Source organism: Lolium rigidum, chromosome 3 (assembly GCF_022539505.1).
Source record: "Lolium rigidum isolate FL_2022 chromosome 3, APGP_CSIRO_Lrig_0.1, whole genome shotgun sequence".
Lineage (NCBI taxonomy): Eukaryota > Viridiplantae > Streptophyta > Magnoliopsida > Poales > Poaceae > Lolium > Lolium rigidum.
In genome coordinates, this window is record NC_061510.1 from 4,234,273 (window position 1) to 4,247,742 (window position 13,470).

Below are 13,470 nucleotides of genomic sequence, written 5' to 3' on the forward strand. Positions count from 1 at the left end.
AGGTCGCCGTGCACCGACGGTGATGCGCACTACACTATGGAGAGCGACCTCAATTTGCAAATAATAAAGTGAGAAATGTAATTTGTCGATTACTACGAAGCTGAGCATTTTCACGAAAATGACAAATCGCACCCATTTTTCTCTCTGCTGAGAATATTCCAAGAAACATGTCCTAAATTTACGGTAGCGAATAAATAGTAGTTAATAGTAGGCCATCTCCGACGGACCACCGCAAACGGATAGATTGTATCGTAAGGACATCTCGTGGACAGGCCGCACACCTTCCCGTTGCGTGGTGGAACAAATCTTGATTTTTAGGTGTCTACATGTTTCCATTGTACAATAAACCTAATTACACTAAACCAAGCTGCATAGAGGCATGCCCATCGTCGGCCAACATTAGAGTCGACTCTAGTAACTCAGGACGAACCAGCTGGACAAAAAACAGGACCGATAGGATGTATCTTCTATCTGGCTTAACAGTCGGGTAAATGGTTGTGGTAAGAAGAGAATCCGTATCTCGTGGCTTGGCCCTCGCAGGCCGTCGGAGCTTCCTTGGCCCTTGTCATCCCTTGGTTGCCACGGGCGCATGGCTTCGTTGGCGCATCGTATACTCTCTCGAGTTGCATGCTTCCTCATGGTCTGGGCATAGGTCATGGCCTGCCGCTGCTTCGCCTCTACCTGCGTCGTCGCGTGAGCGGCTATGCAGGCGCGCCGACAACTCGATCTCGGCGGCCCTCGTCGCAACGCCATCGATTTCCGCTCCACCGATGCGTGCTTTTGTAGCCGCTCCGATGACACCTACACGACGATGAAGTTTGTCTACCTGCGGGCCACCTGTACCGCCTCCAACGCGGCGTGGAGGGCGACCTGTTGGAATGCAGCCTCTGCCAACGCCCGATCGGCGATCTCTTCGGCCGCACGATGGGAGTCGAGCTCTGCCACCATGAACTAGCGACCGCGCTCCTCCCAGGTCGTTGCCTAGCGAGACCAACTTTAGAAGTCTGCAAGCGTCCGATGCGTGCATGGCTCGTTACCACGCGCTTTGGAAGGACTCGCTCCGTAGAGCTCAGCGCGCGCTGATCGTCCTCGCCACCGGCGTCGTCGCCTCAATTGTCACAGCTCACCGTGGGGCTCGGAGGGTACCTCTTTAGCACATCCTCGCTAATCTGGGCCCAAGTGGTGGGTAGGGTGCGGTCAAACATGTCTATGGTTATGTGGTCTGGCCAAGGTCCCACGGTGGCCTCGATTTATAGGCACACCGGTCTGGGCGGGAAACAAAGCGGCCTCGGAGGAGAAAACAACGACGAAATGGGCCCCGGCGGGGTGCTTGACTGGAAAGGGCGGGTGGAAATCGATGATGCCGTCATTAGCCTCTGGTTAGCAACAACAGCCGCCATTATCCTCTTCGAAAGCTCCGCGCAGACTAAATGTGGTATGCGATTAGGGCCGCTGCAAGAGTAAACAAACATGTTTTTTCTTTCATGTCCGCAGGCCATCGCAAACTGACCAAAGAGACAGTTTGGTTCGAAATGCATTGATTATAAAGAAGAGAGAGAAAATATACTATCTTTTAGTACTATGTGCGAAGAGGCTGATCACTATACATCTAGCCGGTGGGCTGAGTTTTTACAGATATTTTTTGTCGTTTACGTGACGCCGTTAGATGGGCTGGCTATACTGAATTTTATACCGATGGTGAAACGCATTGCGCACAGACGATCCCGCTGATCGCTCACAGACCAACATCGGGAGGCGGAGATCTCTCAGCCCAGCGCACCGGCCGCATCCACCTCCCTCCCTAGGCCACTCCACCCTGCCCCAACCACCACCTATTACCCCCACTTCCACACCGGCCCCACCACACCGGTCCCCACAAGTCATCCTCATACCCGCAAACACCCTCGCGTCCCACGCCCGCCACACCACGCCACGCCAGAAACAATCCCTCCGCAAAATCCTCCGTTCCCGTTTCACCCCGCTCCGCCCCCCTCGGTCTCTCCAGAGTCCCCACTCCTACGCGCGCGACACCAGTCAACGAACCAACGCCCGCCCCCAGCAGCCCCCGCCGGCGGCCGCGCGCGCGCGATCGGCGCCCCCGCCCGCGAGGAAGATGGTCAGGAGCGGCAGCATGCGGCGGCCCTCGCTGCCGTCCGCGGCGGCGGCGGCCCCGCCGCCGCCGCCCGACTTCACCGCGTCGCCGGGCGACTACAGGCTCATGGAGGAGATTGGCTTCGGCGCCAACGCCGTCGTCTACCGCGCCGTCTTCCTCCCCGCCAACACCACCATCGCCGTCAAGTGCCTCGATCTCGATCGGGTCAACAGTAACCTCGTGAGCTCCCCTGCCCCCCTCTCTCCTCTCTGATTCTCCGTCGCTCGCGCAAGGGCGCGCGTCCTAGGGTTTTGATCGGGACGGTTCGATCGCGGAGATGGGGTCATTTAGGAACGCATTGCGGACACACTCCTTCGTTCGAGCTGGTCTGTGGTAAGCCGGGCTGATCGATCGATAACGATCTACCCATCCCTTTCTCTACGCAACCCTGTTTATTGGCGTGAGACGGTGACTCTGGATCATGCGACTTAGCTCTACTTGACGAGTTGACATACCCGATCCTGCAATCTCTGTTCGCGAATTTTACTTTGATGATCCTCTGTTTTCGTCATTTCGCTACTGACTTGCATTGCCCTTGCCGCTGGTTTGGAGATACCGTAGGACTCCTATCTGTACTTTTACTTTGTTTGGCACAACTCCGGTAAGCTTCGACTGCTATTTATTGATTTCACAAATCACATAGATAATTTCCAATTGTTCTCTGTATTGCACGTAGATGCGGTGAATTAAATGTAGGACACGCTACTTTTCTAAATCGCGTCTTCCTTGCAAGGATTTTTTAGCTGGCATGATCACCAGGATTACAGCTTGCCCGCTTCTGTAGCACCAAACTGTACACCGTCTCATAATGAATAGATTTGTATATTCACAATGGTATCTGATATGTATACATACTTGACTCTGCAATTTCTGTTCGTGAATTGTACTTTGATCGTCGGGTTTTCACCATTTTTCTGCTGACTTGCACTACCCTTGCCGCTGAGATACGGTGGGACTCCTGTCTGTATTGCTAGGCACGATTCCAGCATGCTTTGTTTTGCTATTCATTACTTTCACAAATTCTTCTCCGACAGTGCGCTTGTGGCCCCTAAATGGCATGTAGATGCGGTTAACCAAATGTAGGATGCAGTACTTTTTCTAAATTGCGTCTTCGTTGCAAGGAACTGTAACTGCATATTTTTTTAGTTGTCATGATCACCAGGAGTATTGCGTGCCCGCTTCAGTAGCGCCAAACAGTACACCAACCAGTTAAAGTACATCTCATAGGGAACATATTTGTACCGCTTGCCTCTTGAAGTTAGTACATAGTATTTAGCATCTCAAAGTGGTATCTAATATCTATACATATCCTCTCCAGGATGATGTGCGGAAGGAGGCTCAGATAATGAGCTTGATAGATCATCCGAATGTCATCAAGGCTTATTGCTCGTTCGTTGTCGATCACAACCTTTGGGTGATAATGCCGTTCATGGCAGAGGGTTCATGTTTACACCTAATGAAGGTTGGATACCCCGATGGCCTCGAAGAGCCTGTCATCTGCTCTATTCTAAAAGAAACACTAAAGGCTCTAGATTACCTCCATAGGCAAGGACATATCCACCGAGATGTCAAGGTTAGCTTAATCTGCTCTATAGGTTTATTTTGTGCTAATTTCATCAGCACTTTTGCTAAATATGACATTGTGCAGGCGGGCAATATCCTTGTCGATAGCCCTGGTGTAGTAAAGCTTGGGGACTTCGGTGTATCTGCTTGCTTATTTGACAGAGGTGATAGACAAAGATCTAGGAATACATTTGTGGGAACCCCGTGCTGGTAGCTATATTTTCTCAAAATTTCTTCTTCTAGAGGCTCAATAAGTATTAAACATTTGAGAAGATGTTTGACATGCTATCTTCTTTTGTTTGGTGTTTAGGATGGCTCCAGAAGTTCTCCAGCCTGGAACCGGTTATAATTTCAAGTATGTTTTGAATATCATATTCATGTTATGTTTGCTACTCTAGTGTGTAGTCTAGAATACCTTGATGCACTAGCTGCCACTTGATTAGTTTCTTTGGACCATGAGATGACTATCATCTTTTCACTATAAACAAGCTATTTACATTGGCAGTAGGGTTGAAAACGGAACGCCGTCCTATTCTGGAGAAAAAAAAGGAAACAGAGAGCAAAAAAAGGATACGGAAAAGGAAACGGAAAAGGTAACAAGAGAGCCAGTTCCAACGGAAACAGCAAAGAAATTAGAAAAAACAAATGCGGAAACTTTCCCAAAATATATCCCAGCCAGGCCTAAGTACGAAATAGTAGTCTGACTTGGTCATTTCTCTTGCTCATCGGGCCATGGAATGCATGAAACTAGGGCCTACATGACACTTGCAACCAGGCCAGGCTATGTACTACTACATACCTGGGCATGGGCAGCTAGGCCTGAAATTCTTTGGCATAGAGGCCTGAAAATGTTGGCCCAATGGCTGAGCCGAGCCTGGGTAGTCCAAATAAGCAAAATAGGAGGTGGCCCGTCCCGCCGGTCCGATGGGCGGCCAGGCCTGGGACTATTTTTCGTGCGTCAGGCTTTCTTCAGCCCGGCCCAGCCCAAAGGATGCCCAGGTAGTATAACTACTATATTTGTACTTTATGTTCAATTGTCGCTTCCGTTGGCTCATTCCGTTTTCAACCCTAGGCAGCATGTATCATTAGTACATCTAAGGTCACTCAAATGTAGTTTCGGAATTTTATGTTCATATTAAATGCTGAATTGCTATCTCTAGTTTTAAAAATCAGTCTAACAATCTTTTTTACGTTTGTCCTTTTTATCTATCCACTCTATAATTGCAATACTCTTTGGCTTGCATTTCTGTATTTTTATCATGTCTTTATATTTTGCCTTGTTACTACTCCCCCTGTTCATATATCTGAGAACTAGGATTAACTAGTTTGGTTCGATAGTTGTGGGTGATTTTACCCCTGAAAAATCTCTCTGTAACCATAAATAATACACGTTCTATAGAATTAACTGCCCCGTCCCCGACTGATATGCCACCTCGTTATCCGTGCTATTAATCCCGTGTGAGCTGTTGAGGATTGCATGCCTAGGCACAACCAATTCAAGCTACACACACACAGCTTTCCAAACAAAAAACTGCATGCACAATAACTATTGCCTAATTTAAGCTGCATGCACAGTAAACCACCCACGGGTATGTTGGGCAAAGTCATAGCAACAATGCACCCACGCCTTCCTTTATGGTCAAAATTGTGAAAAATATATACGCCCTATGCATGGGAATGGAGGGAGTATTATATATTCGAGGTGTGTTCATAACTATTTTTACCCTATGTACAGAGCCGACATCTGGTCATTTGGAATAACTGCACTGGAGCTTGCACATGGTCATGCTCCCTTCTCTAAGTATCCTCCCATGAAGGTAATGAGTCTTCTGCAAAAAAAAAAAAAATACTTCTAAATTATTGCAGTTTTCCTGTTTTGGAATGAGCAACTGTAAGTAACGGGTGTTTAAGCACTGCCATTATAATTTTTCTTATATTTAAACTTGCATCAAGGTGTCCTATTTGCAGTTTTCAGACATAAAATTTCCATCATTTTTCATGTTACTGTTATACTTGTGCTTCTGTGATTACATCACTTTTTTTGTCTGGAAAAGAGCACTTGTCCCTTGGGTAAAATCCCATTATGCTACTGTGCATATCTTCTTTCAATGACAACAATATTGTAGAAGTTAAGCATAAACTAGGTGGTCTTGTCCATGAAGTTAGTGTGTGTACAAACTTTTGTGGTCAATCAAGGATATTGTCAAAGGTTGCAACCCTTTGTATATACACTTTCTGTTTAACTGCGGTTTGTCATTTGGATGCAGGTTCTTCTCATGACCCTTCAAAATGCCCCACCAGGTCTTGATTACGACCGTGACAGAAAATTCTCAAAGGTAGTACTGGTCCTGTTAGCTAATTATTGGCTTGTGAATGTCTTTTTGTTATGTTTTACTGACCCTACTTGTCTTAGGAAGCTGTTTCAGTTACGTGCAGAGTAGATATATTAGATTACAATTTTTACCCTTCTAATGAAGGCTTTTCTGCTTTAATTACAGTCTTTCAAGGAAATGGTTGCAATGTGCTTGGTAAAAGATCAAACTAAGAGGCCAACAGCTGAAAAGTTACTGAAGCATTCGTTTTTTAAGAACGCAAAGGTCCCACAGCTGACAGTTAAGAGTATTATAACTGATTTGCCCCCTCTATGGGAGCGTGTGAAGACACTCCAGGTTTTGCTCTTGTGATATCTTATTTTCTTACTTCACACTGGGACAATTATATCACACTAAATTACTGTGCCTTTCCAGCAAAAGGATGCAGCACATCTGGCTTCTTCCGAACAGGAAGCACTTTCTATGGTTTGTGATATCAACACTCATATGTTATTCTATGCTTTCAGTGAAGTTTTTTATTCCCATTAGAGCAATGAAAGTAAATTTAGTTTATTTACTACACAAACTTGAATGGCATGGTATTTAATCACACACTGTGATGTAAGTCCAGGCTCTATGCAAAATGAACTTGCAATTGGGGCATTAGTTTGGTCTGCTGACTATATGAATAATTAAATATATGTTTGCTTTTGTTAATGACTTGTTGGTTGATTGTACTATGTCAATTGATGATTTTAGGATCTACTCCCTCCATTCGAATATAAGTGTTGCAGATTTATCTAGATTCACATATATCTAGACTTGATTTAGTGGAAGATACATACGAATCTAGATAAATTTGCGACAATTATTTTGAAACGGACCAAGTGTAAAACAAAATAAGACTCACAGCCACCCATTTTTAGAAGTTGACCTCTTGTACGTTATAATTTGATTCTCTTCATATAAAAAGATAACCAAAACATGTTTGAGCTAAGACATTCGTTTGTATGACCAATTAATTTGTCTCAAACTCACTGGAAGACCTGTTTTGTTTCACATGCAAACAATTAGGTAGTCACATCTTATTGCATAGAATATCATGGCTACTTGCAAATTAAGGTGTGTTTGCTCGTTTAGAGTTTTTGTTGGAACCTTATCTTGTACAGAACTTTGTTGTAAACTTTTGGGGGGAATGCATCATCATAGTGTTGTAATTGTTGAAAACGTTGTATATAACTAATTCCATATTATGGCTCCATGCAAATTAAGGTTCTTTTGCTCGCTATGGAGTTTTTGCTGGAATCTAATCTTGTACGGTGCTGTTGTAATTTTTTCGGGGGATATGCATCACGATAGTGCCGTAATTTTTTTAAAACATTGTGTATAGCTAATTCCATATTAATTTTCTATTTAAGAAATGCATATATGAAATTCCATCTTTCAATCCACTTAGCTGGTTTTCTTGTGGTCTGTGATTGCCGTCCAACAGAGTGAGTACCAACGAGGTGTCAGCGCATGGCACTTTGATATTGAGGATCTAAAGGCTCAGGCATTACTGGTAAAGCGGTTGCTTACATCACCAATTCAATCTTTAGGTTATAGTGGTTATGATATCACCTTACAAGTAATCCCAAACTTATGCAGATTAATGATGACGATCCACCTGAAATAAAGGAGAATGATGACAGAACAACTGAAGTTGAGAAGGTTTGCTTGATTTGATTCCGTTTCAAATTAATGACTTTCAATCCGTGCTGTAGTGAACTAGTGAAGTAGTGATGATAGAAACTGTATAGGACAAAGATCTTCAACCCTTTTGTCACTGCTATGTAGTTTCTCACTAACTTTTAAGACTGTAAAATTATTTGCATTCCCCGTTGTGTTATTACCAAATGTTTTCTTACATGCAAGAAGGAATCGTAACAATATGTCTTTGAATGCTTTATTGGCAGGATGCATCTTCCGAGAGCCATCTTGGAAAATCAACACTTCTGAATGGAAGTAACCACAGGTCAAATCAGTATGTAACATTTAAGCATTCATTCAACTCTATAGGATCAATATTTGATTTATAACAAGAGGATCAGTGAACCTTGATGCATATTGCTGTATTACTTTCCTGCTTTAGTGTTAATACTTAATAGTGTATTCATAGTAGTTTGTTATATTTCAGTGAACGAACTTGTGCCACTGCAGTAAATCCAGGTGGAAATGGCCCTGAAATAGATGAAGATTTGGCTTCTGACATTGGCAATGCCGATTCTGTATGGAAGGTTGATGGATCAGAAAATGACTCATTATGCTCTACACCGAAGCATGGTTCTGAGGCGGGAAATTGTAAAAGTGAAGTTAGACAAAAACAAAGACAAAGAACTTACTCTGGCCCAATTCTATACTCTGGTACCGGCGATAGTTCCATCAATGGAAGAGGTCCTATTATTGATAGGTATATTAACAGTTTTCACTGACTAGTTCCACTAATTTTGATCTATTGCATATGCTCCAGATTGAATAATAAATGCGGTTTAATCTGTCTATATTCTAATGGACTGTTGTTTAGTTCTTCAATTTCATCTATGGAGTTCTGATAATTCTTATTTATAAATCATGACCAATTTGTTTCTGAAATAAGTGTATTGATAGATAATCGAATTTGTATATCCGAGTATTCATGGACATAACACATTTTGGAGTTTCCTTACATGTGGATGGAGTATGAGCATAATCTAACTGTATATTGTTAAAAGTCATTATGCACTGATTAGCTTTAACTTCCATCCGCCAGCATACTGGATATTTCGTTGTGTCCCTATACTAATAACTAGAAGTGTTTATCATAGTTGTACCCCCTAAGTGAATGCCACTTCCAATACTTACCGTGGAGTACAACCAAATCCCCACTAATCTGATACGCTTGATGTCCTCCAAAAAAGAATCTGATACACTTGATTGAAAAGAATGGACAGTCTGATATATAATGGGTACTGTAAAAGATCTCTTCCTTAATGCAAGTTCTATTATATTAGTACTTTGCATTAGCATACCAGTTTAAATTGCATTTGATTGTTGTTCCTCATCACAGGGATGCGGGAGGTCAATCAGTATCTAGTAAACAAAAGAATGACTCTGGAAAAATTGATGATCTTAGTGGTCCTCTGTCACTTTCAACTCGTGCTTCTGCAAATAGTCTGTCTGCCCCTATTCGGTCTTCTGGAGGTAGGATAAAGCAACCCTTGTTCTAACACTGTTATGCACCAATTTTGTCAATGTACAGGAAAAATCTGCAGCCATGGGCTAACATTAGCTTACACAGCAGCACAGCATTCAATGTGCTTCTGAAAGTGCCCTGTCTGCTCATATTCAATTTTCTGGAAGTAGGATAAACACTCATTGTTCTTACATAAAATTTCACCACTTTTCGCAATGTAGATGAAAAGACTTGGAATCACGCATTAACATTGGCTTAGTGTGACCAATATTCCTGTCTACTCTAGTCCCTAGTGACTTGTGCATTGAAAGGCATGTGATTTTCTGTTTATATGCAGGGTATGTGGGCTCCTTGGGAGATAAACCTAAGGTTGAAATAAAAGGCCGATTTTCAGTGACATCCGAAAGTTTTGATCTGGCAAAGGTGGGTTACCAGTTGAGAAATGCATACATGTCAGTAGATAGTGATCCATAGCAGAACAAGACCATTTCAAAGTAAAACTAAATAAAATCTAACTGACAGGTTCAGGAAATTCCAGTGGTCAAAATTTCACCTAGACCACAGGAGGTAAGCATTGGTTAAAATCTATTCATAAAAATCTCTACTGCACTCTACATGAATATGCACCTCACCATGAGTTACCACTGATACTGGGAGTTCTCAGGGATCTGCACTGAGAAAATCAGCCAGTGTTGGTGCTTGGCCAGTGAAGGCTAAGCCAGTGGTACGCTTTCTTATCTAAACTTGATGAAACATATCATTTGGAGATTTTTTATTTTGTGATTACATATTATTGCACTTAATCTTTTGTTTTTCCCTTGATGTAACACTCGTGATATTTTTCTGATTTTAAATTAAACTACACAAGTTCCGATTTAATGGGATGGTTTAAGGTCTGTGCAACTATCTTTCTGAAGTTATTTGGCTCCATTTCTTTTCTTTGATCATATTTGGTGTGAACGTGTATAACCTGTATAAGATGTTTTATTTTCTTTTAGAAACGTCAACTGCATATCAGGTGATACTGATATCTGGTTTACGGCATTGAATTCTTGGATTAGTCGCATGCAAGAACTGAACTCTAAAGCAGTAGAAAATATGTTGAAAATGGTCAATTTTGCCATGTTTGAATTATGTATATCAAATCTAATTCTTATGCTTGTGGTGCATATCGTTTTTATTGATTGTGTAGAGCTTATTTGCCCTGTTTGAATTATGTATATCAAATCTAATTCATATGCCTGTGCCGCATATCATTTTTATTGATTGTGTACAGTTTATCTGGATCTTAATTTCTGCATTTAATACGTTTTTTAGGCTAGTAGTATGCACTCCCTCATGCTGTTAACATGTCCACTCATTAAGAAATTTAGACTCTTTAAAAGATTATGAGGTATAGAAGGGTAGAGGTTCCCAATTTTGGACCAGTAGTACTTCTGCATTTATTTGTTTTTGATAACTCAGTGCAGTAATGGCTGTCGTACGCACAATATTGACCACCTTCATATCCCTTTCCTCTCTTTTATCTCTGTTCTATTTTTATGCCTGAATGCATCGGTTTTGCAGTCTAATAACCAATATCGAAAGGAATTCTCCAACAGCTCAGTTTCTGCATCAGTTCTGATTCCCCATCTTCAAAACCTTGTACAGCAGACCACATTTCAGCAAGTATGGAAGTAACTCAGTACAATACCTTTAAGGCATTTGTGGTACAAATATTTGTTGTTCGGTACTGTAACCATATTCCATTTTCTTTTCCCAGGATCTCATCACGAACCTAATGAGTAACTTGCAACAGAATGAGAAAATGGATGGTAATTTATTTCTACTGTAGCTACTGGAAGTTTCTATTTTTCTCCTTCTATGTTTAAAATACTTCATTTTTTCCAGGGCTCCAGTCTAGAGTTCAGACTGTGGAGGGTGATACAAGGGTAAGCAGCTTCATTGATGAATATATATAGAAAATCCACTTGCAATGGAATAGCTACTATAAAAAAAAATCGACGCATAAGTGTGTGCTCCTTTTTTTGCCAGGTTGAAACGGGAGGTGCTGGGGGAGAACGGACACTTCTTACTAAAATATTCGAATTACAATCTAGGTAGGTCAATTACTTGGCAATTGATATTTGGAAGGGTAACCATATCCTCTCACATTCAAAATTTGTATATGGAGAAGTTTCTACTTCCATTTGCAAACAGCGAAACACTAAACTTTCTTTATAATTACTGCACTAAACCACTCTGTTCTACACCTCAATCCTATTGGATGTCAGTGATCTGTTATATTTATGCCAGGCTTTTGCTTGTCATTGCCGATATCAGGTTGCTATCTTGCATTATTAGCGATAATGCTGCCTGATTCTGTGAGCTGTTTTTTCTGCTTTACTGTGTGCCTGTGCCACGTCAAGAGTTAGAACCCAACCTAATCCAACCGCAACATTTATCATCTCCATTTTACTGTGTTGCCACATGACAATCTTGTGCATGTCTTGCTAAGTTTGGGTTCTGCCTGTTCGTGTCTACTTGTTTCACATTGTCCTAACCTCTACCGCTTGCCTCCACTTTCACTTCATTGCCTTCTCCAATCCCTGCTCCGACACCAGTTAAATTTTTTCGAGTTACTTCTGCAAGGTGTGTGTAGCTATCTTCTCATTCAACTCAGTAGTGAGCCGAGTTAAAGTTTTATAAGTATGATGTAATGCTTCACCGATAAATGTTTCCAAGGAAACAAATTCATGACATTTTGACTAGCAGTTACTAGCTAAAAATACACTGCTTTCTGCATTCTTCTGTGGTAGGAAATCCAGTGGACATTAGTGAATTCGGGACTTCGTGTGTCAAATTAGATAGTACACGCCATCTGCAGAAGGTGATCTCTGGATATGTCTTAGAGATCTGTACTGAAACAGCTAAGCATAATCTGAAAATCATGGTGTATTTTTGGGCTTTGTCAGGCTCAATGGGTACTCCAATCGAGATTTTTACATGACTAGGATGCATCTTTGTTCTCTCTTCAGTAATTTTGCTTTTAGATTCTTTATTATTTCTTATGTCAAACAATTATTTGAAAATCCAAGCATTAATCTAAATTTGTCTCTTGCAGAATGATTTCTTTAACTGATGAATTGATTGCGTCAAAGCTGAAACATGTTCAGGTCAGTGTCAATCTACTTCTCATGAGTTTTCTCTGCTATGTTTTCACTTAAGAATCATCTGCAGTGAAGAGCTGAATTGTTTAATCTCCAACTAAGGGTTGGGGGAGGGTGGTAAATCGAAATAGAGCATCATACAAATGGCAAAACAAGGGTGGAAATTAATACCACGTGAAAGATGATCATGTGTCTGATGGGTCTTCTGCAATACTTGCAGCTGCAAGAAGAGCTAAATGCACTGTACTGCCAAGAAGAAATAATCGACACGAGAGAGCAGGACAATCAAGAAGCTTGACATGGTAAGGCACCTTTTAGTACTACAAGGTGTGTTCTGGTGAGTGCTGACACCTGCAAAGAAAAAGGAGTATTCTGGTGACTATACGCTGCCTGCCCTGAGGCTTGCCTTCCAGCGAGGAGTTTGAGATTTCTAAGACATATCCACAAAGAGCTCGAGCAGAGGAGACGGAGAGCTCTTCAAGGTTTAGTAAGAGAATATGCTCGTTGATGGTCGACTGGGATTTATCTTGTTGCTCCCCGTTTGTACATATTATTTATAGTTAGTAGAGTTGTTTATTTTTATCATCTTGTGGTGCCCATTCATTTTGGCCGTGCTTATCATTCGGTTGGCCACTGATGCCAGCCAGTATAGTTGAGCCCATTTGATCGCAGAGGAGTGCTAGAATAATTGAAGCTTGAATGTATTATATAATATATGCCGAATGATTTGGAATATATGAGAAAAGAATTGAGTTTGTAGTGAATCCCATCTAACAATTGTATGTGTCCATTTTAAGCAAGAGAACTGCTCCCTTGTACATTTTGTTAGGTTGAGAGTACGAAGGTGATCTCCCCTGATAGTGTTTTCACTTATTATTAATTAACTGAACTCCTAACCTCCTGTAATGTCTTCCGTTTACTTTCATGCTTGTAAAATTTTTAGAATGTTAGTTACCTGGACTAAACTCTAGTAAATATTGTCTCCAAGATTACGGGATGATTACAGTTCATTTTTGTTAGGTTTACAAATAAACACGTTAGATATGTGGTCAAAGTTATGTCAACTGACACCAGCAACACTGC

General features: G+C 41.8%; 1 protein-coding gene across 2 annotated transcripts; it reads left to right on the plus strand.

Annotated features, from left to right (window-relative positions):
• The first annotated feature begins 2,189 nt into the window (after positions 1-2,189).
• On the plus strand, positions 2,190-13,156 carry LOC124701108 (serine/threonine-protein kinase BLUS1-like). 2 transcript variants are annotated; one of them, XM_047233155.1, is made up of 22 exons: positions 2,190-2,332; positions 3,471-3,725; positions 3,801-3,925; positions 4,026-4,070; positions 5,451-5,532; positions 5,983-6,051; positions 6,214-6,384; positions 6,463-6,513; positions 7,520-7,588; positions 7,675-7,737; positions 7,983-8,050; positions 8,204-8,476; positions 9,113-9,246; positions 9,576-9,661; positions 9,761-9,805; positions 9,903-9,962; positions 10,805-10,906; positions 11,001-11,052; positions 11,129-11,169; positions 11,273-11,337; positions 12,342-12,393; positions 12,608-13,156. In XM_047233155.1, exons 1-22 carry the CDS (start codon positions 2,219-2,221, stop codon positions 12,683-12,685), a joined length of 2,100 nt encoding a protein of 699 aa, XP_047089111.1. In that variant the 5' UTR covers positions 2,190-2,218; the 3' UTR covers positions 12,686-13,156. The 2 variants fall into 2 exon arrangements, with proteins under 2 accessions (XP_047089111.1, XP_047089112.1); XM_047233156.1 differs by having other exon boundaries at positions 7,983-8,041.
• Positions 13,157-13,470: the final 314 nt, after the last annotated feature.